Genomic DNA, 27,748 nt, shown 5'->3' with positions numbered 1-27,748 from the left:
TGTGGCAAAGTCTGCATTGCTCTCATTCTGTATTCCACAGAACTAACACAAGCTGACACAGTAGAGCATTAGACTGCAAGACAACATAACAAACTGGGGTTTCCTGGCAGCCGACAGTGGCTGGGTGACAAACATGCAGGGCTCTGGGTCATTTCTGCTGCGCTCATGACAAGCAGGAGAGGAAGACTGAAACAATTTTGGGAGTAGCAGAGCAGACAGACAAAGGGAGTAAATCTAATGGGAAAAAACCAGTTTGTTGGATTCAGCAACCAGATAAAGGTACAGACAAGGCAGGATAATGTGCTAGCATGTGTCTTTCCTTTCTTGAAGCACAAAAGGAGAAAGTTTCATATTTCACCATTTTCTCCCAGGAAGATGACAAAGCTCTTCATATCTGTTTCTTTAGCATATAAATATTTAATCAATAACCTGGACATTTCTGGATATTAGCTTAGGACACAAACCCACACGGACATCCAGTCAGGACCATACACCAAAATCCTGCCTCTAGAGTGTTTGTATTGCAATATTATAAATAAGGAGCTTCTAAAAATTGGTGGCAGGTGTGGGACTAAGTATTTTGTGAAAATATTTTTTATTTGCTTACCCAAAATTATAGTATCTGATTATTTAAGAGGAAAATACTGCTGCCAGATGTTCTTGATGTTATTAATGATCTGTGCTGAGAGGACCCTGTGAGATCAGTGCTCTCTGGGTCATGTGGTTCCTGCACTGGTAGCTGGTACCAGCTAATCAGCCTGCAATGTCATTATTGTCATCAATGACATAAAATCAAATCAAACCCCATTCAAGAGGTTTCAATTCCAACCCAAACTATTCAACTACTTCCCCTGTGACATGAACATCCACTGTGAAAACTTCTGTGTTTATAACAGCTCCAACACAGTGCACACCCACCTCCTTGACTCCTGTTCCAGCCATCGACTGGAGGCATGGTCAGGTCAGGCACAGGGCACCAGGTGACAAAGACCCCCTGACCACACCCCATCATCCCATGTGGGTGATATTTCAGCAGTCCTGAGATGTCTGGATGGGAACAATTTAAGCCTCAGAATATGGAATCTTTTTCTGGCTCAGTTTGCTTACGGTGCAAGTTATTCTATTTCTATGTACCTTCGCTTATTTGTTTTAAAACTACTGATTAATCCATTTTCCATTTTGGAAAGAACAACTAACAGCAAATGATAGAGAAGTTAAGCTAGCATTTTCCTGCTGGAACCCACAATCCTTCCTTTTTATCTCAATCTTCCCAGAATATCTCTCATAAACAAACCAAAGAAACTTTGCCAAGTTACCAAGGGTTCAAAAATTCATGAGACGAGCAAGAACACGACAGCACACTTTGTCACACCAAATGAAAACATTAATGAAAATTTAACATTTCAATATATGGAGTCTTACTGTGACCTCTTGCTACTGTTTCTCCACTGAACTGCCACTTCTTCATAATTTGGTGAACTACTGTTTTATTATTCATAAAGTTCTTTTCATAATTAGAGCCTTAATGGAGTCAGCATTACTCTCCATGCTGAAAAGACAAGGAAAGTAGGACTCTGATGACTCACAACAGATTGCCACAGCAACCAAAATGGGAATAAATTCCACTTCTTAGGCATCCTACCCTGCTGCTTTCACTTCACCACAGATGTTTTAGATTTCAGAGGAAAAAATAAAATCATATGGCTTTAATAACAAAATACTGCATTCTCTTTTCCCCATTCAGGCTTGAAAGAAACAAAATCTGAACAACCCTCAACCTCAACTCAATTAAAACCCAAGTAAATTGGAGGATACTAAATGCACCTTAAAAATTACAACAAACAGTATTCTTTAGATATTTGGTGAAATATAATAAAAAGATATTTGGTTAAATATAATAAAAGAGTAAAATACTCACAAGGTGACTGATTACCTGTTTGTTCATGCAGAATTTAAGACAGTCATTCATGACTGATGAAATGCAGCATCCAGACAGCCATTGCAGGTTATAATGTTCTCCTCTGTCACATCTTGACATAGCTCCATGTCTGATAGTGTTTCAGAAGAGTCTTGATTCTCTTGGGGATTTTTATTTAGATCTTCAAGATTAATAATATCGTCTAAAAAATAAAGAAATTACAAACTGCAGCCAAAACCACCTGAAATTACCTTACATAGTTTCTCATTTCTGTTGTGTCAGGATAGAGTATTTCTAGAACAAGCTTTTATTTTACCAGCATCCTCTTGATTCTTGCCTCCTAAATGGCCTATAAAATAAATGAAATCTTTCTGGTTTGTCTCTCGTAGGGGGTGGGGAGTGAAAGACAACACCCATGCATGTGTGTGTCTATTCCCACTCTTACACTGCCTCTTCAAAAGCAGCCTTTCTTGTAAAATAGAGAAACCTCTCTCCTATTTTAGACAGCAAATTCTACCAGATTTCAGGGAACTACTGTTGTGTATTTTTAAACTTGTTACAGAACCTGTGAAATTGTAGTGCATTAATATGGAAATCATAGAAAAACACAACGAGCAACCTTATCCCATAACTTCCACACTGCAGGAATTAATGCATGCAGAAGTCCAGAGCTTCACATGAGCCCTGACATCTCTTGCTGCCCAGCTGTGTGACCTCAAGTGCTGTTTGACAGCAGCTGAACATGAGCCAGCTGTGCTCAGGCGGCCAAGGAGGCCAGTGGCATCCTGGACTGTACCAGCAGTAGTGTGGCCAGCAGGACCAGGGCAGTGGCTGTCTGCCTGTACTCAGCACTGGTGAGGCCACATCTCAAGTTCTGGCTTCATTTTTAGGCCCCTCACTATAAAAAGACTCTGGGGTGCTGGAGTATGTCCAGAGAAAGGCAATGGATCTGGGGAATGGTCTAGAGCACAAGTCTGATGAGGAGCAGCTGAGGGAGCTGGGGGTGTTTAGCCTGGAGAAAAGAAGACTTAGGGGGGACCTTATTGCTCTCTACAACTGCCTGAAAGGAGGGTGTAGCCAGGTGGGGGTTGGTCTCTTTTCGCAGGTAACAAATGACAGGACAAGAGGAAATGGCCTCAACTTGCACTGGGGAGGTTTACATTGGATATTAGGAAAAAAATTTTCACTGAAAGGGTGGCTGGGCATTGCAAGAGGGTGCCCAGGAAGTAGTGAAATCATCTCCCAAAGTGTTCCAAAAGCCGGTAGATGTGGCACTGAGGGACAGACTTGGGCAGTGCTGGGTTAATGGATGGGTCAATGATCTTATAGGTCTTTTCCCACCTAAATAATTCCATGGTTCTATGATTGTGCTGCCAACTTTTAGTGATAATGAAGTTTAATTAACTTGAAGATACTCAACCTTTCAGGGAAGTAAAGTCTCAAGAAAGACTATATCATGCTAAACAACATTTTGATCTAGAATGGATAAACTTGAGCTAATTACTGGAATATTTCAATGTAGAAAACTTTATAAGGCAATTTTAGCACACGAGGAAAAATGAATTGATGACAGCAACCATAGATCTGTGGACCATGGACACAATGAATGGCAGCACAAATTAATTTTTCATTGTGCTTTTGCACAAAGAGGAGTGTTATCACTAATTGGTAACAAAAACCCGTTTGATAAGAACATTTTTATACAGTTTTTGTATCACAGAATAGACTTACCAGTCAAGCCATCTTCATTCTGCAATCCATTTGGTTTCTGTTTTTCCTAAAATAGATAACAATAGTCCAGCAAAAAGAAAATATGTGACAAGAGATGTTATTTTGGGCAAGAACAAAGTCCATGCTCTATTTTATAATAACTAGTTCATTGTAATCAGGATTTTCCTGATTTCCACTACCAGACAAGGAAAAAAAGTAATTTGTAAGTTAACACTTTCCAGCTAGACAAAGATAATTAATTTGCCCACAGTCACGCAGAATAACTTCTCTGCTGCAGCCCTAGCAGAGGTGATGGAGGATGAGATCTGCTCAGATGATGAGAGAATACCAGAGGACAGAAAACATCTGAATGACGGTAGCTTGTACTTAATGAACATAGGTCAGGTCAAGACACAGGTATCAAAGTTTTTTCACCCTTTTTTAACTAGTAGTTGTACACACTTCTGAAGTTGATCTTTTAAAACCTGAATCCTACCATGTTGATGAGCTGGTTTTAGAAATACTCAGAGGAGGACAAAAACCATCCATCTCCTCATTGTGGATATTAAAGCAAACTTACTAACAAAGAACTGAAGAATTCCCCTTCGCACCTGAAATATTGGAAAGCCTTCCAAAATCCCCTAAAATTCATACCTCTACAGAGGTCTTCCACAGTAAATAGATCATCTTTGAAACTTTCCAGTCAAGGGGAACTATATAATCATCTGGCAACAAGGATTCTGCAGAAGAAAATATTTTTTGCAGTTGAGTGTTCAGATCTCTCCACAGCCAAAATATATCACTGAATTACAATTTTTGCACACATTATTTATATAATTTAAAAAAAATCAGATCTTTAAATGAGCCAGCAGCAAAATCAGAATTTAGAATTTCTGGAATCTAAGGCCAGTGCACAAGAAGAGAAAGAGAGGGAAGGAGATTTGGGTTTCGTTTCTTTGTTTAGATTAAGACTTTCCTACCATAGTTTCACTTCCCCCCCATACTCCCTTAAAAATAGGCACACACAAGAAAAAAAAAAGTTTTCAGCCATTAAATTAAAATAAATTGAACTTAATTAACAGCCTTTAAAATTTAAAATGATTGATTATAAGAATTTGTGCACTATTAGTAGAGAAGGTGTTTCCTAAAATGTTTTAACTGTAACACCACTTAAGAAGCTGAAAAGAGGTTCTTTATAGGAAAACTGTTTGAAATATATTCTAGTCTTATAAGAACCATACAAGCAAGACATGCAATTAAATCTTCCATTTAAAAATAACTAAAGACATTTATTTACAAAAAAATTCCCCTCCAAAATAATTTCAATAAAGATTGACTGCAATTCCAAGTGTTGTAAAATAATACCAGTTCAAATGTGTGCATAAATAAATAATTGCCTGTCAATGTACTGTATACCACAAAAAAAAAAAAAAAAAAAGGCAGAATAATTTTTGGAATTTTAGCATAATAATAGCACAACATGGCCAGCCAGGCACAATTCTGGTGGGAAAACTCCAGCAGTCAGCAATCACAAGCTGGCACAGCTTCAGAGAGATATCGGGGTGGATTTGTATTTCTTGAAGGTTATTTCCAAAGGAAACTTACCTAAACTCCAGAAAATGTCACCTGTTACTGAAGAGAAGAAGGACATTTGGTTCACTAACCTACTGAGTGTTTCTGAATTCTGGTTATTCTTTTTCTTTCTTGGAAGATGCCTGTTTTCAAGTCATGGCAAACTCCCTCTTACACTATAAAATTCAAAATCACAAATGTGAAGATTTACCAAGTTTGGAGAAGAAAAATGTTTTATATGTAATTGTTGAGGACATCAACAGTGCTTCCTTGCTTAATTTCAGCTCTATGTGGCAAGTTCTTTGGTGTGTGGTGCCAGATTTAGATAAAGCAGTCCTTTAGGTTCCCCTTTAGGGACCTAAAGCCAAGTAATGCTTCCTATGATTTGCACCACTGTTCTGGCAGGAGGCATTGCCACCAACTTTTAACAATCAACAAAATCCTGAGGTCAGTTTGAGCAGATAAAATGACATAAGCTGCTCCTCAGTTGTCGTATTAAAATTTTCATATGAAAATTCATGCTTAACTTTAAATTCTACTGAAACAAACAGATTTAAAGGTATACTGAAAAGCTGGCCTGTGTTTTTTAATTCTATTTGTTGGCTAAATGAAAGCTGCAGTTTCTCCACTAAATTTGGACCCAAGAAGATGAAAAACACTATGCACAGGGAATAGGTGTCTTCCAGCAGGTGTTTTATAGTGACTTCCAAACAAAACTCTGTTGTTTTCACTGGTTACAGCTCTGTGGGATTACATTAGCCTGCAGTATACTGGGAAATGGTGGCTGGCATACTCAATTCCTTTGAGGATTGCTTGTCTTTTACCTGCTAACTTAAAAGTATTAAATTGAAAGTACAAAAATAAGACATCTAGAGCTCTGGAAGGCAATATACAAGACCAGGACACTTGTTAATAAGGCACACTTAAAAAGAAGACATTCAGAAAACATCTTGTAAGCCTGATATTGAATTTCAAACCAAATCAGATTTTGGGAAAGTTTTTCAACGGATTCTAAGCCACGTAAATGTGTATGAAAACTCTACCAAAAAAAAAAAAAAAAAAAAGAATATTACTCTCTGGAATATAAAATCAAACATGCAGCCTTTATATAAGTGTACACATTTTATACCACATTTTCATTTAGTTCCATAATCATCATAGTAAAGTCTTATTCAGTAGGAAGTATGAAAACATCATTTAGTTTTGTAATCAGCACAGAAAAGTATTACTAGGATATATTAAATGTTCAGCAAGAATTTCATGTTTGGATTTAAAGCTAATTTTTCTTACTAAAAAGACTGCAAATACAAGGCCAAACCAAAAGTCCCTTTGACAGAGAGTGAGGATTTTAGGTAAAAACTAAAAATCATCACAAAAATAGCAGTGATTTGTTTCAACAGCATTAATATTTAACTAAGAACTGCAATAAAATTTAGTTTTTAACCATAGTCTTTTCATTTGTTTTTTGGTTTGGAGGGAGTGCTTTGGTTTTTGTTTGTGGTTTTGAGGGGATTGTGGTTTTTTTTTATTTTACATAGGAGTAGAAAGAAAAGCATTATACCCAATGGAAGACCTGGAGAACCAAAGAGCTGCACAAGTTGAAAAGCAAGTCCCAATGATAAGGGAAGTCCCAGAAAACTGCATTTCATATCTGCGTCTTGATAATCTTCAAGCTGTGATGCCTTTGCTGGCTCAGAGTTGTCTGCTTCATTTGCATTTTCACTGCAGCTTGCCATTGTAGTAGAATCTTCTAGATATTCAGAAACAACTTCAACAGAAGACAAGTTATCTGGTTGGCCATTTGTAACCTCTGAAGAAACATGTTCACCCTTGTCCTCTTTTTTATTAACTACCTGTTGTGGCTGAAGTGTTGTAGCTTGCTCCTCCTTTGTTTTGGAATCTACACAAACCCTACAGGCGTATTTTGATATAGGAGAACATTGTTCTGGATGAATGTAGTAAGTATTATGTAATAGAGCATCTGCAGCCGGAGTGGGTGAGGAATATTCCTGCAATGCATGGTCCTCCTGTTCATGTGCTTCTCCACAGTTCTTGCTTAGAAAGTATTTTTGCCTCACTTCTAAAACACTATTTTGGGGAATATCTTCTCTTACCAGGATGTCCTTCCCTTCCTGTGTATGACCAAAGATCTGTCTAGGTAGGTTAAACTTTGGTGCTAAGTTGACAATTCTCCTGTATCTCTTCCTCTTCAGTGCAGTTGGTGCAGCATCATTTATTGGTACATTTACTTCACTTGAACCCGGCATGAAGGCAGCCCTGGCTTCCATTAGGGAATCAAAGTGCACTTTACCAGTTGGAGATCCAGACAGATCATTGCTTATTATATTGCCAACTTCCTCAGTTTCTGTTTCATGATGGTTTTCCTTTACCAATCCCTCATTTGACTGATAGCAGTTTCGCTCTGCTGAACTGTTTGTATGAGTCTGTTCAGGTTTCCTCAATTTTTGAGATCTTTGTTCACTTACACATTTATCCTCAGAGCAAGGAGAGAGAGAAACTGGAGTATTGAAGCCTATCTGCAACTCCTCAGCAGATAAATTAATTGAAAAAAAAGCCCAGGTATTGGAGCTAGTTTCTTCTGCTTTTAATGGACATTTGCCCTCTGTGTTATCAGGCACATTATCAAGTACACTTGAACTGCAATACTGAGAGATTTCTTTTTCTTCACTGTTTAAACTTACCAGCTTGGCTTCCACGTCAGGTTCACATGTAATTTGACATGATCCCAGTTTGTTTTCTGTGCTTAACAATGACATATCATAGTCTTCAGAAATGCCTTCTGTTTCTTGGATGGAATTTTTATAATTGCTTATTGTTAGGAAACTGCAGAGATTGTCTTTGTGCCTTTGCTTTGCTTCCTTGTCATCTAAGGCATTTTTGGTTAGGTTTTCAGCACAAAAAGATTTTACATCTCTTGAAAGCAAACTGTCACCTTCTACAGGCAATTCATTTTTCCATGCACTATTTGACATCACTGAGACCTCAGGCACAGTGACCAGAAAACTCTCTCTTGAAACCCCTGCAGCTTCTTTTAGGCTTTCATCACTACTCTTAGGCTGCTCTTCACAAACTGTTACTGGATCCTCTGGGCCTTTGCTGAATGTACACAATGATTTTTTGTTTCCTTCTTCCAAGTCATCCTCTTCACTTTCAGATCCATCATGGTCACCTGGAACTGGATGATGAGCTACTCCACATAACATTTTCTTGGTCATTTCTGTACGATTACTTTTCATTGTTTTGTTTCTTTTTCTCTTTTTCTTCTGCTTTGCTTTTATTAACAGGTATCCAGGGTTCTTGCTTAAAATTGTCTCCCTATGTGAAAACAAAGAAGATTAAATGTAAAACCCCAAACAAATAAAAAAACCCAAGCTCCCACTAAGTTAGAGCAATAATTTATTCATGGTGATCAATCTGAAGAACAGGTACTTTATGTTACTATGATGATTCAACACAGACTTATCTGCATTTTTCAGTTGATAATATCACAGATAACACTTTCTATTGGTTAAATAAATGCTCAATCAATACAATATAGGACAATCCTGAACATTTAAGTAAACCCAGCTGCCATCTCAATAACTTTGCTGTAAAAAAAGTATCACAAATCATCATTTGACCAAACACTGTGTTTCTAGATGCCTTTTTAGCATGATGTTTGAATAATAGATCCTGAAAAGCTGGTGCTATTCTGAAATTTCAGTAAATGCCATGCAGAGCTGAAAGGTACAAAGTAGAGGACAATGTCATCCATTAAGATCAAATACTCAAATTCAAAACATACTAACCAAAATCCAAATAATGTAAAGTTACAGTGACTACAGCAACTCTGATATTTACTGTTCAGTATATTAAGTGTTGAATCATACATCTTTGGAAGAAATAGTTCATACTTTATTACCAACAAAATATTACACTGTGGAAAAATTAGGATGATGTAGGAAAAAATTACATGCTTACAGTTAATTTGGTAGCTCTTTTCAGAACATCTTATTTATTTTTTCCGAATTTCTCATCAAATTTAACAGAAAGCAGCCCTGACTTCTCTGAAATCTTGACCTTGGCCCATCACCCAGCTAACCCTGAAATGGAAACTTGTAAGAAAAACCCAGTCAGGAACCTAACATCTCTCTTTTCAATTCTTCAGAGGGAAGAATTGAAAAGGTTTTTGGAGGTTTTCAGATCTAAGTTTGATTGATAAATGATTGATAAATTGATTGATAAATCTTTGTACCTGTTCCTTTTCTGTAATTCTTCACTCTTCTGAAAGCCTTTGTTTGGGATGGTACTTCACACAACACACTAAGGCAAAGCAGCAGCCATAATTATAGGGTAAAATGAGTTCATTTTTGGGAATGTGTATGTAAAATTACCTGCTTTATTAAGTGCTGTATTCTGAAATGTCTTGAGAGAAACAATACAAAACAAACCATAAAAGGGTGACTTTCAATGTAGTGGGAAAGCTGACCACTAGGAGGCAGGCTGGGAACTAGTGGGAATCCTATGGGAATCTATCCTTACCCTTTATTAATTCTTAAATTTATTCACCGTTAGTCTCTTATAAGTTCTTCCTTAATTTGAATCTACAAAGCAAACCCTCCTAATTCTCTGAGTGCAAAGGACAGCAGCAGGCTTCTCAGCACAGCAGTGAAGTGCGTTGACTGCAGCAGGATTCAAAAGTCTTGGTGCCTTGGTATCACTGCAAGGGGTACTACAGATATCCATGGTGATCTTGTCAGAAAGCACATGAAATTTATTTCCCTATAATAGCATCCAGGTAAGAAATCCTACTAAGAAATGGGATTTTCTTCAACTGTTGGCATTTAAGTCCAAATAGTGCTTTTTGCCAAGTAATGAAAATTGACTTCTCTTTTTCCAGATCTGTATATTTTCAATACAGTGCCCTATGGCTCACATGGCAATATCCACACCATGTTGAATTCTGTTCACAATACACTCCATCGTCAGCAACATGCCTCTCATCTCTCTAGAGAGACACAGGATGCCAAAGTTTTAGGATAGAGTAGATCTTATTTGTCTATTGAAATAAATTATATTAAAGAGAAGTACCTGCAATAGTAGCTGGAGAGATTACTTTCTTACATATAGCCCACATATGCAGAAATCATATACTAATCCAAGATTATATCTTAAATCTTGACATTAACTTTCTTCTTTGGTGAAGAAAATTCATAACTTGAATCTGGTTTTAGACAAGGAAATTCTCTGGAGTTTTCAGATTCATAAACCCCCTTACCGGTGAAACAGAAAATAATGTCCCAGTTTTAACTGTTTTTAATTTAGTGGGAAATAAAACATCAGACCTGTGCACCAATTCCAAGAAGAATTTATGGTTGCACCTAAAAGTCCTTGTGCTGCCAGAACAACTGCAGAAATGACAAATAAATTATCCATGTCAGCACTGGCATAGGAAAGGAATTAACTTCTCCAGCCTTGGTATTATTGTAGCTAAACTTTGCTCATCACTTACTTCTCCCAGATGTGAATTTGCACTGCTGCTGCTGGAAATGAACTCCCCTAATACTGGTGCAAGCATGTTTCTTATGTCTATCCCCTGACACATCTGACAACACTTTCAGGACAATGCTGACAGAAACTTTCTTAGGCTGGGATGTTGAATCAGAATTGCAGAAATGAGAAAAAAATCTTGAAGGTCTGCACGCTTTCTCCGTCTCCTTACTATTAATTCTGAATCAGGAAAGAAAATCACACTGGATGGGATCCGCTTTAGAATGCAAGAACAGAAAAAAACCCACATCCATCAAATAATGGGAAAAGCTATTACTGCATTGAAATTGTTGCATGTCAAAATAATAACAAATACAAATGTTGATCCAGGATGATGATTTAGCACACCTGGATATGACCATGAATAGTGGCATTCAACAGTTCATCATAAATACAACTATGTAATTTCTGTGCTTTGGAAATATGGAGGTTTTATAACAGTTCAAGGAAATTAGTTTTATAAAGGTTTGAATTTCCTAAAGAAAGGATTAAAGCGAAAAGGAAAGTGATTAAGTGAACTATTAAGTGTAGAGTAATAAAATGCATTATACTTCATGGTTCCAGGTAACTTTTATTTTTCAATTGATTCTAAGAAAATACTACTCCAAGGAAATATTCTAATGCATTGTGATGGCATAGCTAAAATTTCCTACTTGGGGTATGACCCGTATCATGTTAAAAGTTTTTGCAATCAATTAAGCTAATTATCTACTAGTTTTCATAAGATTAACTTTGTTCCTCCTCTTTTAGTCCACCTACATGCCTTTTGAGAGTTTCTCTTACTGTAAAACCATATGGCACACAACCACTGAGAAAATGCAAGAACCAGCATGGAGACAGACCTCCTCTTTACAGAGACATTTGCTAGTGAGCTGTTATTAAAGGCATATAACACATGCAAAAGAGAAAAGAAAAAAGGTGCTATTTCAGTTGGTATTTAAATTTTGCTACATATTAGGCACTTAGAAACCTGGTTAGTAATAAAAAGACCTGAAAAAATATAATGGTATCTTCGTTGAAATAGGAACTCCCCTTCTGTAACACACTTAAATTTCTCAGCCTACTGTTTAGACAATACTAAAAGCTTTTTACCATAACTCTGTTACATGTGACTTTAAGGTTGTACCCTACTGCTCAAAGTAGCACTGACCAGCTTGATTGAGAGTCAGTGCTCAGACAACACTTTCAACTGGAGAAACAAATGCAGTTTCACTGAAGTAGAACATACTAACTAATTAATCTAAAGCAATTAGTCACATTTTGCTGAAAAATGGCAAAACCAAAAGAGTGACTTATTTGCAGCTGTACAGACTTCACCTCCAGCATGCATCTAAGCTGATGGCTGCTTGATATAGAAAAATGCCTGCAGTCACTGCTGTAATGAATCACAGAGTCATTTAGGTTGGAAAAAGTCTCTGAGATCATTGAGTCCAACCATTAACTCAGCACTGCCAATTCCATCACCAAACCATGTCTCCAGGCGCCACATTTACATGTCTATTAAATACCCCTAGGGATGGTGACTCCACCATTTCCCTGGGCAGCCTGTTCCAGTGCTTGACAACCAGTAAAGAAATGTTTCCTAGTCATCAGGCAAGAAGGAAATAAATTTAAAATCCAATTTGAAATGACATCTAGAAATGAGGTACATGGTCTTTCAGAAATGTATGCCATCATTAATCTCCAAAGTCTCTGGACTGTGTTTTCAACATAAAAATTACAGCAGAGCAGTTTGCCTAGGATGCCATTTACTGGGATACACTTCACTTTCCCCATCTGGTAAGTCCAAGTACATTCTTGAATTCCTTGTGATTCTAATTTTAAACAACTAAAAATTGAAGTTATAATTCTGGAATGAAGGAAAACAAAAAAAAAATAAAATAAAGCCAAGGTACCAGCCTTTTTGTTACATATCTTGCCTTTAGCACTGAAATGCTATGTGATAAAGATCTAGTTCCACAAAACCAAATGGAAAACTGGGTTATATTATCAGGTGATCAAGCACCTGGAAAAAACCACAAAACTTGCCAGCATTACTTGGGTTTCCTGAAAGCTGAAATTCCATTAGACAGCTCAGTATTCAACTTAGCACTTTGCTGCTGAAGAAACAGTCTTTGTCACCCTTTCCTACTTTGCTCCAGATGATGCCCTTGTATTTCCACTATGGTCTTTTGCTGGCTCTACCGCTCTCCTTGTGGGTGGGTTCACCTGCCTTGACCCTGCATCAAAAGAAAAGAAGTACATACTTTGTTGTTATGCTCATTTAACTCTCCAAAGCAAGAAGGAAAGAAAGTGTCTAGCTAAGACAAAGAAGCAGTTGGTGGGAACATGTGAGTACCTTCGGTAGCAACACATCAGGTTGCCTCACAGCACGAAAATTCACCACAAATGATTTGTAAGAAATGCTTACAAATTTGTGTTGTAAATTAATTCTCTCTGCTCCAAATCAGTAAAGATCCTACTAACTGAATTAAACCTGAAGAAACTCAGTATTTATTGTTCTTTTGTCTCTCAACAGCATTGCCTCTGGTGGCGAGATTTAAGTATCTTTATAAAATAAACTCATCTATCACAGTGCTCAAAGAGGTGGTCCACTCTTTATACAGGAATGATGTATATACAGTTCTGTGCAATGAACAATCAGTCAGACTGCTGCCTGTTATAGTCCAGACACAAAAGAACTTGATCTAGAGAGTACACAGAAAATAGCATACAACTGGTCTGATAAAAGCATGCTTTTAGAAGCTGTACATTTAACCAAATACATGGCAAAGTGCAAGCACTTTGTTTTCCAAGGTTAAAAACCCAAACAACCTACCCACCAAAACTCCCATGTTCCTGAGGTAACAGCAATTCAGTTTCAAATGACAGTCCATTCACTCCATAGGTGGGATGACTTTACTGATCTTTGTCCTGCCTGGTTTATGAAAGTCATGAATAACTAATGATTTAAATGTCCTAATTGGGCTCCTTAGTCATAGACTATGTTGATCAAGATTAAAGAAATCAGTCCTGAATATACTGTTTAAAACATATTTATGTACTGAATATACTTGTGCCTACTATGAAACATCTACTTTCTGAACAAGTCAAAAACAAGCTGTTTCAACCTCTTCTAGAGGCCATAAATATCTCACCTGACACAATTCGAAGAAGAGAGACAAAGAGAAACAAAAACAACTCCCCCAGAAACAGATGAACTGATGGATGCCAAGAGATGGAGAAGAGGTGCCATTTTTTTATTTGAATTTTTCTGCACTATTAAGTATGACTTGGTGTTAAAAAGCAGGTTAAGGTGAAAAAAAAGGACAACAAGACATCCAAGTGATCTAATTACATCTTAAGGGGATGTACTTACAATACAGAGAAAGAACCCTGCAGTTTCACCAGCCTTTCCTCCATGAAGGCTCAGAGAATCAGTTTCAAGTTCTGGCCACATTTAGTCCTTTGAAGGGAACATGATGGGCACCAATGCCAATGTTATGCACTGCAAATACAGTACCAATCATCTTGTCATGCACTCTTAAGTTACTGTTCAAATAAATAAATAAATATTTTAACCAGAAAATAAAACTACCCACATACTGTAATACATCATCCTAGCACAGACATTGTAACAGGATGTTAAGATAAGCAAGTACAACAAAAGGGTTTTAAAAGTAAAAATGAGATTTACAGGGGGAAGTGTTGACCTTTCTTACCAATGTACATTCATACCAAAAACAAATGTAAAATGAAATTTGAGAGGAAACACAAGCAGAATCAAGATGAAGGAAAATATGGGTGAGAGACTAAGGAAGGAACAGGGGCATAATGAGAGCAGACTTAAATATTTGGAAATAAGAGATAAGTAATAAATTATTCCCTGTTAGGAACTTTCAGTGAAAGATGACAGATTTTAGCTGTATTTAAAATAACTTCAATTAGCAAAATTTTAGCAAAAACCTAACTACCCACCAAAGCACAGACTGTAATTCTGGAACAAAAGCATGAGTTTTATAAACACAAGAAGACACTGGAAACTTAAGGAGGAAAAAAAGTATGAAGACAAACATACTGTATAACACAAAATATTACTTTTAACAGAACAAGAAAAAAATTCAAATAGACAGCTTAGGGGGTGGGGTACTATATGCTCAGCTTTTAAATCAGCATGGGACTGGAGGCATTAAAAAAAATTAGAGAATAAGGTGTAGCTGTCCACACAAGTTTATAAAGAAGGGAAGGGAAAGAGGAGATGGATCCAGAGTTATGAAGACAACTGCACTAACAAACACACAGGACTCAGATGAGAAAAAAACAGTTAAAGAATAAATAAAAGGGGGGGGGGAGAAGTTACAACAGGAAAACAGTAGAAGAAAACAGTATCAGCAAATATTAAGTAACCTGCCTCTAACCTAGATTATAGCAACATTAAAATTCAAATACTGGTAACCGCAGATAATGTTGCTATTCAGAACATGTTACGCTTGTTGCACTCATTCTGTGCATCTCAAATGCTCTATGAAATCCTGAAAAACAACAGAGCAGCCAGTTAAACTGCACATTCCGTGGACATTATTACACCTTTTCCAACAAATCTCCATACTTCGTCATGCTAGCATCTACATCTTACTATTTCTGCATACTACACTTTGGTATTCACTCATTTTCCTTTTCAAATATCTTTTACCAAAGGGCTAGAGATATAGAAAAGACATGATGATTACCCCCTTAAGGATGATTCATTTTTTAAAAACAGCCCTCTATTACTCCTAGAGTGTTGGGGATGAATAGGTGCAGAAAACTGTCTTTCAATTCTGCAATTTAGTGAGCATCAACAGAAATTTGTCTTTGGACAGAAAATAAAAAATTACCTTAGAGAAGCACTAATATATACTATTATTTTCTAGTTCTGGAAAGACAAAACAGCTAACAAATGGACACTGAGGGAGAGAAAAGGGGAGCAGCTAAAGGTGTTGTCAGGAACCTGTGAGCAACTCTGCCAACACGGCTATAAAACAACATAACCAGAATAAAGGGTACAGCCAGTTTTGCTGCTAGTTAAAGCCAGAAACTTAGCATCCACCTGAGAACAAGACCAGCATCACAGCCAGCATCCAATACCTTGAGACCAGGCAGCACTTTCATTAGTGATTTAAAACTCTGCTCTGATAGGTAAAGGGTAACTCTTCTGATATTCTGGACACTGCTCTCCTTCCATCACTTATAACCAAATAATTTCTGTCAGAAAGGGCCTCTGGAGATCATATGGTCCAACCTCTGTTCAAAGCAATATCAGGAGCTCACTGCTCAGTGCCCTACCCATGTAAGTTTTGAATATTCCAAGGATGAGACTACACAAGCCACTATCCAATACAAATTTCCCATGTTGCAACCTTCACCTGTTGCTTCTCATCTAAGAGGACCTAGACCCAGGACCAAGAAAGGCACCTAAGTAATTATTAGAATCACGAACAAGTTTAGACTGCAGGAACAAAGCAGTAACAGAACGAAACACAATGCTCTGCCATCCATGTATTATATACAAAGAATTCAATTTATAATCCTATATAATGAATTTTTGCTGCACTGCCATAAGCACAGTCTCCATAAAGTGAAGAAAAAATGCTAAATATTCATCAAGTATTTGGCACATGTAGCAAATGGCTGCAAAGAGCCACAAATGCAGCTCAGACATACAGACCTGACCTGCTTCAGGCAGACCATACCATGTCTATACTTTTGTTGTCAAAGTGCCTGTAAAGCACTGTATCCATCTTATAGGCAATCAGGAAATATGCTAAATGGGGGAAAGTAATACAGTCCATCCACTCCTAAGCCAGGTTCATGCGCCTTCAGAAACTATTAATGCTTAAGAGCAAGATGTGGGATAAGCTGTTCAGTAACTTCTCACAGACTATTATAACCTATAATGCAGGCTACCCACACCTAGGGTTAATAAACAGAGAAAAAAAATTATTAAAAGTATCATGAATAATGTAACAGCCACAGGATTATGGGTCGATGACTAAGACTGATTTGTACATGATACAATACATTCCTTAGAAATAAGCAAATGTTTACTCAGTAAGCTAAAGCAGCACTTCTTAGTCTGTTAGCAATTTAGAAAGAGGTTAAACAACATGACCGATAGAATTCAGCCTTTTTAAAATCAGTAGTTTAGACTGGACTAACAAAACAAACCAAAAAATTTAACATCATTAAAAAGACTGCAAGTACAACTGATTTTTTGTTTGTTTTAGTTTTTCATGGACATATTTTGGCTTGGCACAACATGATATTGTTACAAGAACACTATAAATCAGTAAGGTACACATATCATGGTCAAGGACTGCCTGCCTACCAGAGAAACGAAGTGGCAGCACTATCAGCTAAAAGCAAACTGCAAAGACCAATTCCAGACAAAATAATTCACTGCTTTTTATCCTTGATCTAGAATTACACTGACAGTATACCTCAACCAAAAACCTCCATTACTACAGCAATAAATTAAGACAAATTTCAGATGATCAGACCTTGACAAACTGTTACTTTTTTTTCAAAATAAGACAAATTATATTTTCACACATTTTTCTGTGAACTCAAAATAAGCAGATTTGAAGCTAATTTCAACCCATTAGCCTATAAAAAGAAAAAAAAAAAACACAAGAAATTTGATATACAAGATTTTCACCTAGGATATTAATAGAGAGCTTTATTCTCTGCTGTTGCTTTTACTTCAAAAGGACGAGAACATAAACACTAAAATGAGACAAGCATCAATCTAGAAATCCTGAAGGGAAATATTTCTACATCTGATCCACATGAAACATCTGATCACTTAAAGCGAGGGCTTACTTTCAATTTAATTTCAACACTGTCTTTTTAATGCTTTTTACAGGGAATTGTAATACATGAGTCTGCTCTTTTGAAGTCTCAACATATACCTAGTCACCTCATCTCCATGATTTACTAGCACTGAGCAAGAACATTTCTTCCAAAGAATGTGATTGCAGCAGTTAAAACTACATGTTACACATGAATGTGAGAATTCTTCCAATTCACTGAGAATGAAACTTACTGTTCAGCTAAAAGAAGAAAATACCAGCAGCCTAAATTACAACAGGAAAGACAAACCAAACAAATATAAATTTTATGGGTCCTATCTCAGCTAGAGAAAGCCTTGCTTTCAGTGATTTATTAGCAGAGAAACAACCATCTCTGCAAAAGGTTTCAATAGACAGATGAAATCTTGGCCTTCTTCTTAAACACAAAAAGCTTAAAGAATTATGCATCATGGCAAAATAGATTAAAATTAACCTCAAGAGGGTATGACTGCAAGAACAGAAGACAGGATTTCTCACAGGAAACCATTTAACATCACATCTTAAAAAAATTAGCAGTGCTACACCAAGTTGTAATGGCTTATCCCCAGCTGTCACCTCATTCCCACACAGCCCCTCACATACAACTCTCTCCTGGTGGAATGAAGAAGAGGAACAGAAGGGTAAAAGTGAGAAAACTCATGGTTTGAGATAAAGACAGTTTAACAGGTAAAGCAAGAGCTGCACATGCAAGCAAAACAAAAGAAGGAATTCATTCACCACTTCCCACAGGAAGGCAGGTGTTCAGCCATCTCGCAGGAAAGCCAGGCTCCATCACATGAACTGTTACTTCATAACACAACCACCACCATTCTCAACCCCCTCACTCCTTCTTCGTCCAGCTTTATATAGTGGCTGAGATGCCATAAGGTCTGGCATCTCCCTTTGGTCAGCTGGGGTCAGCTGCCCCAGCTTTGTCCCCTCCCAACTCTCTGTGAGGAGCAGAAAGGCCTTGATGCTGTGTAAGCACTGCTCAGCAGTAACAAAAACACCCCTGTGTTATCAATACCGTTTCCAGGGCAAATCTAAAACACAGTCCCAGACCAGCTATTCTGAAGAAAACTAACTTTATCCCACTCAAAACCAGCACACAGGTTTTTTAGGGTTTGGTCTCAGGGTGGTAAATTTTTTCTTATCTATACAAAATTAAAATAGGAAAACTAAATCACCCAAAGAATGCTGATGAAAACTTTTGGTAATTCAGGACGTAAACCAAAAAACCAGGAAACAGCAGCTTAGAGAAACAGCAGCTTAGATGAAGCAGTAAAACTAGAACCACTCTTTCCTATACAGCTGATACTAAGTGGTCTGCTATACTGATGCCTTGAGAATGAACCAATTTATGTATATTCTACAAATTAATTTTGTAAGCATGAAATTTAAATGAAAAGTTAAGTCTTAAATTTACTTACTAAACATCCCACTAGTTTCAAGTATGCAGGAGAAACTTAGGACTTTTATTTGTAATATTATGGCTCTACGCATTAGTTAAATTTTTAAAAAAACCCAACTTGACATTATTATTTCATGAACTATGATGAACTAGAAATTTATTTTAAAAGTGGACAATGGGAAACTTTCATTCTAGTTACATTATCATCATCAACAGAAGTACTGTACAGAAAGTACAGACAGTAAGAATTTTCAGATCCCCTGTCTAGCTAAGGAGCAAGTTCTTACCTTTCTTGCACATTTTGACCAAATACCAGTTTTCATTGGTTTTGAGGCCATGAGAAATTCAGTACCTGTAACATGTATTTCACATATTTAACTATAAATAGTATATTGTAAAATCAGTTTCTGAGATATATGTCTGTCCATGATCCATGACTGTCATATCCTCATAAAATATTACACTAAGAAACAGAGAAGTGTTACACTGACAGTAATTCCAGTGGGTTTTCACCTACCATGTCACTGTACTTACCTTAGAATACAGCTGTACAGATGAAGCAATTTACAAATGTTTGATACAAAAATTGCAAAGCTTCCCTTTCCTAAGTGTCCTTTTCAAACTGTATGCCAATTGATCAGCATGCTTAGCACAGCAAAAACACTCCCATGCACCAATAATTAAAAAGGTATCACAAGAAAAGCTGCACCATCTTAGAACAGTACAAATTAGTACCTATTAAAAGAAATACTGCTAAACAATCCCATTTCAATCTTCAATAATCAGCTCTTTTTTGCCATGCCTTAGCACTGTGTGAATATGACATAAGCCTCAATAAATTTTATCGTGTTATAGCTTACAGTAAAATAGAGTAAATAAGTCTAAAACCTTTTTATCTTCCCCACACTTGAAATGTCCTTTCATGTTTAAATATAAAAACTTTGGCATAATTGAAGTATTGCTGAGCATTTACAATGATATCCATGATTCTTTTGAGACACGGAAAGATAACAATGAAAACTAAAATACAGTAAATACTCGATATGAGTAACAGACAATGAAGGAAGATAATGAATATAGTTAGGGAGTCTCTTTTCTGCACGTACACATCATTCAATGTATTAACAATGCATGCGCTAGTGAAACATTTTAAATTCTGTTTCAAACAATTAAAACATGAATTTGCACAACAGGTGTAGAAAACTACAAAAACATACTTCATTATATACCTGGATTTTCAGCTCTCATGGTACTCAGACTTTATTGATGAAGTAATTTTTAGGGCCTATCAAAAAAATTGTCTACAATTAAAATTATGTTGGTTTTGCAATTTTCAAAATTCTGATACTGTGACACAAAATGAGTAGTACATAACCATCTAAATTCTTTTTGCTACATACTCATATTCTTGACAAAATTTCCTAGTCAACGTTTGGTCATTCAGTGTATAAGTAAGTTAAGAGTAGTTAGGTTATTTCAGCTAGCAGGTTAGTAATAATGCTCATCTGTATAAAATCCTGAAAGCCTGAAAACAGAAACTGTTGCACTGAACTACTTCAACAATAACAAATATATTTTATTAATACAGCAAGCTGTTAGAAAAAAGGCAAAGTGAACACTTACAAATTCATAATATTTTTAAGAGAAAAAGAGCAGTAAATTAGTCAGTCTCCATGCTGGCTCATTCTTCGTTACATGCTAAACAGATGACGTTGGCTATGCCAAAATTAGGAATGCAAGATGGTTTTACAGAACTATATCCACTATTTATATTGAATTGATTCATCATAACTGTGGACTGGGAATTGACAGCCTAATTCTTTAAAACTTCATTTTTATCACAAATGAAAGAAACTGACCTAGAAAGACACAGCTGTGAAGTTTAAGTGGTTTAGTCATAAAATTTAGGGGTTTTTTTCAATCAGCACAAAACAAGTTGGTGGTGCCAGTATCATCATAGTTTATATATTACTGATGAGAACAAATAAAAAAATAATTCAGGTTGCACAGTTTATACTGGTGAATACTGTACTGGCAGAATGTTGCTTCAGCTGCACATGAACTTCTGAGACCAAAAAAAAAGGAAAAAACCCCAAAAAACCAAGAAAACAAAAAAATTAAACCTCCTAACTGAGATCAAAAAACACATGCCAAAATTTTGCCAATTAGCAATACATCCCAAATAGAACTAAAGGACAAGCCAGAACATAACTGCTTTCAAGAAAAAACTCAAAAAAGGTAAGAAGACTGAATAACTATAGTTAAAATTTATTATTACGTAAATAAACTCTTCTTTTTGAGCTTTACTTCTCTTTTAAAAGATCCTTAATATGAACCCTTCTTTAAAAAAAACTGCTCAACAGTTATCTAATATATAACATCATTGTCTTAGATTTCTGAAGAAAGACTCTGCTATATGCCATACTATATTAAATATTTGACTAAAATCCAAGGTCTTACAACTTTAATAGCTTTAAAAACCATTAAATGTACAATTTTATTTACATGCAAGTCCATTAAAAAGAACATCCTCCAGAAGAAAATAGATCTTCAAATAGGCCTATTTAAAACATAATAAATCACTACTTTATTAGAGGTGATGATGTGTTTTAAAAGGGCAAATAACAGATTCTTATTTTACTGACTGCCACTGTGTTACTGGCTACTGGAAGTACTGAAAGAACTCCATGAGTCTGTATTGTCTCCCCACCTATGTCTTCTCTGCAGAGGTGGTCTTTGAGTGTTTTTGTGGGGAGGTACCACTGAATTCATGACAATAGGGATGGATATTTGATATTCGTATCGTTCCAACATCTGAGCAATCTTCTCACGAGTGACTCCATGCTTATTCCTCCTAGAAAACCAAAAATTTCAATAAATTATCTGGTATGTTTATAGTTATATACAGTTATATGTAAGTAAATATATATATGTATGTGTAAAGTTGCATGTTACGGTCTCTAAGAAAAAACCCTCTAATTCTCAATTTTTCTTCTTGCTTTTATTACACTATATCCTCATTCTCAGGGTACTCAACTTGCATTAGGGTTTATTTTAACAATTCAGAGCTGCATATATTGAGTAACAGTAAACAACACAGTTATTCTTCTTCATACACAAATGTGATGCTATTCAGCATAACCACGCACCTGAATTACCCTATAAAGATTTTACTATTTATTAATCAGATTTTACATGGTATACTAGCTCATGAGTAGAGATGAGTATAGCATAGACTACTCATGAAAGAAATGTTCAAACTAGCATAAAATATGCAACTACACTGTTTCAAGACTTAATGACAGAATACTTTCTCATCAAGAAATGTCTCTACAGAATAAGAAGCGACTTTAGTTCTGAACCAGAACAACACACTCACAACACTTCAATCTACTAGTTGTAACTCACACTTGCTGTCAATTCAGAAATGTAGTGAAACTCATGTAAGGGAAAAGGTATCAAAAGTGCTGTCCTACTCTTGCAGTGCTCAGTAACCAGCTACTCTCAGGGAGAACTTGGTCTATTAAGAACCTGAGCACATCACATTAGAGTATATATAATCTCCTCGGTATTTATGGAATAGGACCTTAAAATCCATGTTAGCAGAGAATTTCTGCCAGAAAGTCTCTGCCAGAAGAAAACCACAAGCCTCATGCACAAACTGAATGTCAGAGAATTAAGAGAACTGTAACAGAAATTAATCTGAAAGAAGAGACATAAAACAGAAACAAAAGGTTTGGACAGCATAAACAAGCATTTATCATAACCCAATACTTTTTATTGTCAAGAAACCTTGTCCAAGCTAAATTATGTCCACAACAAACCAACAGGGAATGTATTTCTGCATCTTTGCTTTCTGCCAGGGCCAGAAGAGGTATGGGCCTTAACAACTTGATCAGTTCTACAGAGGAGAAATCAACAGTGGGAACAAAGAGGCTATACAGGAAATACAATATTCCATATAGAAATATTTTAGAAGACTGATTTCTCACCACCCAGTCCCCTCAGGACTTTATGAGTATTACTACAACAAAGAAATTAGTATCAAGTTGACAAGGGCTCAAAGCACACTGCAGGTAGCACACTAATTTCACATTCAGAATGGAAGCAGAACTGGTGATCTCAGAACTATTCAAAATTACATTGGCTCCTTAAAGGGGTATTTTAGCAGCTTGCTTTCTGTGAAGAAAATGCTTAAGCAGAGCATTTCCCTCACAAACACTCTTCCCTGAGACAACACCAGAAGCTAGAGTGATCATCGCATGTGGCTCATTGTTTAAATGCTTTTAAGTTCTACGCTGTGCTAAAGCAGCCCAGGAGCAGCTGCATGTTGAACTAATCACTTGGTGAGTCTTAGTAGTTTTGATTTTATTCACAAATATGAAAAAGGTTAATGATAGAGAAAAAAGTCAACCCTCTAGAAATATGTGGATTTTATAAAGCACTTGACATTCGTGACAGACAAAAAAATGAGAAGAGCAATTCTTTTAATGCCAAATATTGGAAGCAGAAAGTTATTCAATATTTTCCTATCAATATTTAATATTTTACTATCTTAGTACTCCTAGAAAAAAATTACAGCTCAAGTGTACTGGACATAAAGTCCACACACATCCACAGTTGAATGGACTTGTGCATAATCACTTCATAAAAGATGAAGTACTCTTCCTTGCAGAATAAGGCAGGATAACAAAATCACCAGCAACAAAATCGCATCAAGCGTAGAAACTGATTTAAAAAAGGAAATCAATTTGCTGCATAGTGTCATTTAATACCGGTATCTCCTCTTCAGGCATGTCTTCACTCATTCTTTGGCAGCTTGCTATGCTGAGAGAGCATAAAGTCATCTATCTGAACCAAAGCAGACATACCAACAAAAGCTCCTAACAGATAGGAGGAGGAAGACTGTTTTGCATGAAGGAACACAGAACCTATTGATAAAATCAAAGTTCTGCCACTAATAAACACTTCCATACTACTCTTCACCACTTCACCCTCAGCAAGCTTGCTGAAGAAACAAAACTGAGGAGCCCTCTCCCAAAGTAACTAAAGAAAAAACTGAAAACTTACATCACCACCTTTCTTAAATTCCCAAAAAAATAAAGTTTCCAGGCAATGGGCCTCTCTTTAAATATTTAAAGCAACCAAAACTGCTAAAATATTTCCAGGAATCTTCTAGAAACTGGTAACAGCACTTCACAGTTCAAGGGTTTGCTCTGGGAAAGGTATCAACTTTACTCCTACAATTAATAATTGAACAATAAAATTCAACAGTAACAACACAACAGTTTATCCTGTTGCTTGTTAAGGCCATCTGGAAACATGACTTTTCCTGGAAAATTAGTCTGTTTTGTGTAATGGAAATCTTAAGTGCCTGATTACTAAGATTCCTAACTTGGCTGTGCTGCATGCCAAACTACAAAAACTTACTATCATTCTACAGAGAGAGAACTCCATCTCTAGAAACAAGTGAGTAAAGGTGAAAACTTTAGTACATGTATAAACCCAAAAGAGTCCGAGTCAGTAATGCAAGCATTATACATATATATAAATACATGTATTCCATGCACAGTAGGGGCTACTTTACAAAGCTGAAACAATTAAGAGGCAAAGTCAGCTGGATGTATATAAAACAAAAATTAGTGAGAGAACTCTGTCATCAACTGTGAAAACATTACACTACTTTTCAAACAAAGAAATATCCTTGAGCTGGTTTGATACCTCACAGATTCCTAAAGAAGGTGTACCTGAGACAAAAAGGACATTAACCAGGAAGAATAAACAGCTTTCCAAGCACTCTCAGAACCCAGAAGTTCAATGATCCATGTTCAGCAGTACTCTAAGTCACATCTACGCATGTCCAATAAAATTTCAGTATTGACATTTTGGGCCAACAAGATGGAGCTGGAATACCTGTTTATCCATAAAACTTCCATGTAAAGGTATACCTCAAAATGCCTATTTAAATAAATACATTTCATATTACTGGTGAAGAACTTGAGAAAATATTTTTAATAAAATATAACTTACTGTATATATATTTATGCATTCATATTTATCTGCCTATCTATCCCTATGAAGTACAATGATTTCTGTAAGAGAAATCTTACTTTTCTAGCTCTTCAGGATCAAACTTCCACCAAGTATCTGGCTCACGGAATTCCACTCTGTATCCTTTTTCTAGAGCCTGCAGCAAGCAAAGAAATATGTGTGATATGTATCATGACCACATAAAACTTAAAAAGACAAATATAATAAACAAATGCAGCAGCATATTCTGCTGTGGTATTATGCTGAATTTCACTTACACCCAGCCTGTCTTAGCTTTCATTACAGGATAAGCAAATTAAATCAAGTCAGTTCTTGAATTGATCTAAACCATTGTCACACCAGTTACTAATCATTACCAATAAGCAGTCTCTCTCTTTAAAAACTTGAGTAAAAATGTTTCTGGACAAAACATATCAACTTATCCCATGCAACAAGGGTAAGTCTGAAAAATTGTTACAGGTGACAATCACGCAAGAAAACCTACCACTTCCACATAAGGCTTCATTTCCCAGGCTTGAGTATTAGTGTTGTCTATTATAACTGGAGATTTTCCCTGCTCCATTGCTTGCTTTGCTGAAATGAAAAATTGTGCAAGTTAATAAACCACATATAACTCAAACAAAAAAAATCTGCCTCAGATTTTCTTTCACTAATCTACTCTAACTGAAACACTCTGTTCTGAGAGTAAGAATAAAAGGTACAGGCAGGAATGAAAAGAAGTAGAAACAAGAACCTGATGCCAAAAGAAACAAGGTTATCCATTTTTAACTCTGAACCTTGTAGAAGTTCAAAATTTAATGCATACATCACACATGAATTAAAGTATAAAAACCACTTGAAACACTTCTATATATGCTTTGCTAAAATACATATACTCATTTTCATACTCTTAATACTCATACATGTTATGCTACACTTCTATTTCCTCTATAATAGGATGCCTTTTATTCATTCCAACCTCTCTTCCGGTTCCACTCATGGGCGTCACCAAGCTGAGCAGCATTATAGGTGTATCCATACTGCTGATGAAAATAATCATCGGTGCTGAGCACAACACCATCACAACTCTGACCAAGCAGAACACTGTTAAAGGAAAACACAGAAACATATTCACTTCTAATTTTTAGATAAACACATTTAAAAAATACAACTAAAATAAATTGAACTGTGACCTATTTCTGAACTTCTTGCAAACTTCAGACAGATTTATAAAAAGTACACCTATATATATTACCAATAATTCTAATCCAAATCAAAGCAATATTTTCTTTCTCTACTATTTCTGTATTTGTTGCTTCTTCTCCACTCCCAAGAGATGTTTGTATCCATCTAATTTTAAAGTTATACTACAGTAAGTACCTCATAAGAATTCAATATATTTGCTAACATTTTCCATCTCAATCCTCACTTGGAAATATGTCTAGAAAGCAATCTGATCATGAGAACTCCCCGTTCTGTCAAATGTAAATGTAGTTTCAGAAAGTCCTTGGAAATTAGTGTTTAAAGGAAAACCTTATATAACTGAGACAGCAGTACAATTCTGTTTAAAGTCCAGCCTACAGAACAGGTGTAGACTGGACTTTAAGAGACTCCTTGTCTCTTTTTAATTCTATGGCATATTTAAATCTGAAAACAGAAAAAGCCAGTTAGTGCCACAGAGCATGTAGAGTCCACTGCAACACTCAGATATCTACGGAAATTTAGGCAATTATTCCAGCTCAGAAGCAGGCAACATACCCACAGGCTACAAAAGCCAAACAGCACTAGCAGTATGTGGGACTGCACTACTGCTGAGGTGGCAGGAACAAAAAAGAATTGGCCAGATCCCAAATAACTTTGGGGAACAAAGATATGCTAGTTCTAAGCTATCAAGCTTTCCCATACATACCTGCAGGAAGAGCCACTTAAATGTAATTCCTACACAAGGAATTTGCTGTGTTTTGCCACCTGTCACCTACAACAGGCCTGTTACAGTTGCTTCAGGACAAACAGCAAAGCTATTTGAGAAAGCAGAGCATGATACACTTAAAGTTCAGCCACTTTATTTGAACACTGATAAATAATTGGTTTTATTATAAATATTATAAATTCATATTTATGTAAATTATAGATTATTACTTTTGTTAGAGCCTAGATCTCTCAATAGGGTGTGTATTACACTGGTTCAGAATAGTGCAGAAGGATTTATCATCTATTTTTGTTCTAAACAGATCAAATGGTACCAGTAAATCATACACCACACACAGCAGCAATTTTTTATCCCTCTTCCTCTCTTGTATAAAATATTTAACAAATTTATATTCATTAAGTTACTTGGCTGTGATTTCACACATGGCTCAATTATGTTATTTACAGTATGCTACATGCCAATTAATGCAAGAAAAACCAGATCCATCTTCCACACACACTCCTTGTGTGCTGAATGTATATACACATATCCTAAAGAACCATCTGCCTTAATAAAAAAAGATAGCAAACAATATCTGGGGTTCTTCTATTGGCTGAGTAGATGGACACACCTGTACAGTTCCTAGGGGCCTGAGCATCAGGTATATACAGGAATAAATGAACTGACAAATCAGCCCTAGTGAGACATTGATTTTCATTTTTATTTCTAAGAACTGACTCTATTTGCTCATGTTCTGGAGAATAACTCAATTGAATTCTTCTGTTGTATCTTCCAAACAT

The 27,748-nt window shown here is 36.2% G+C and overlaps 1 protein-coding gene across 12 annotated transcripts in view; it reads right to left on the bottom strand.

Moving 5' to 3' along the window:
• Positions 1 to 27,748, bottom strand: part of N4BP2L2 (NEDD4 binding protein 2 like 2) — a 41,534-nt gene that overhangs the window by 4,127 nt on the left and 9,659 nt on the right. For 3 of the 12 annotated variants that reach the window (XM_041487325.1, XM_041487324.1, XM_041487326.1), the window contains exons 4-11: positions 26,019 to 26,143; positions 25,545 to 25,633; positions 25,120 to 25,196; positions 21,720 to 21,863; positions 6,762 to 8,536; positions 4,283 to 4,368; positions 3,650 to 3,695; positions 1,934 to 2,120 (exon numbers count right to left, since the gene is read on the bottom strand). In XM_041487325.1, the coding sequence (XP_041343259.1) occupies positions 1,966 to 2,120; positions 3,650 to 3,695; positions 4,283 to 4,368; positions 6,762 to 8,536; positions 21,720 to 21,863; positions 25,120 to 25,196; positions 25,545 to 25,633; positions 26,019 to 26,143 (2,497 nt within the window). In that variant the 3' untranslated portion in view covers positions 1,934 to 1,965. Of the gene's footprint in view, positions 1 to 1,933; positions 2,121 to 3,649; positions 3,696 to 4,281; positions 4,369 to 6,761; positions 8,537 to 9,455; positions 9,774 to 14,108; positions 16,217 to 19,296; positions 19,362 to 20,238; positions 20,295 to 21,572; positions 21,864 to 25,119; positions 25,197 to 25,544; positions 25,634 to 26,018; positions 26,144 to 27,748 lie in introns of those variants that run through there. The other 9 variants (XR_005956823.1, XR_005956824.1, XM_041487327.1 and 6 more) reach the window with 9 other exon arrangements.

Source organism: Pyrgilauda ruficollis, unplaced genomic scaffold, assembly GCF_017590135.1.
Source record: "Pyrgilauda ruficollis isolate IOZ18807 unplaced genomic scaffold, ASM1759013v1 scaffold8, whole genome shotgun sequence".
Classification (NCBI taxonomy): Eukaryota; Metazoa; Chordata; class Aves; order Passeriformes; family Passeridae; genus Pyrgilauda; species Pyrgilauda ruficollis.
The sequence above is the reverse complement of the archived record's forward strand: the minus strand, read 5'-3'. Positions and strand labels throughout refer to the sequence as shown.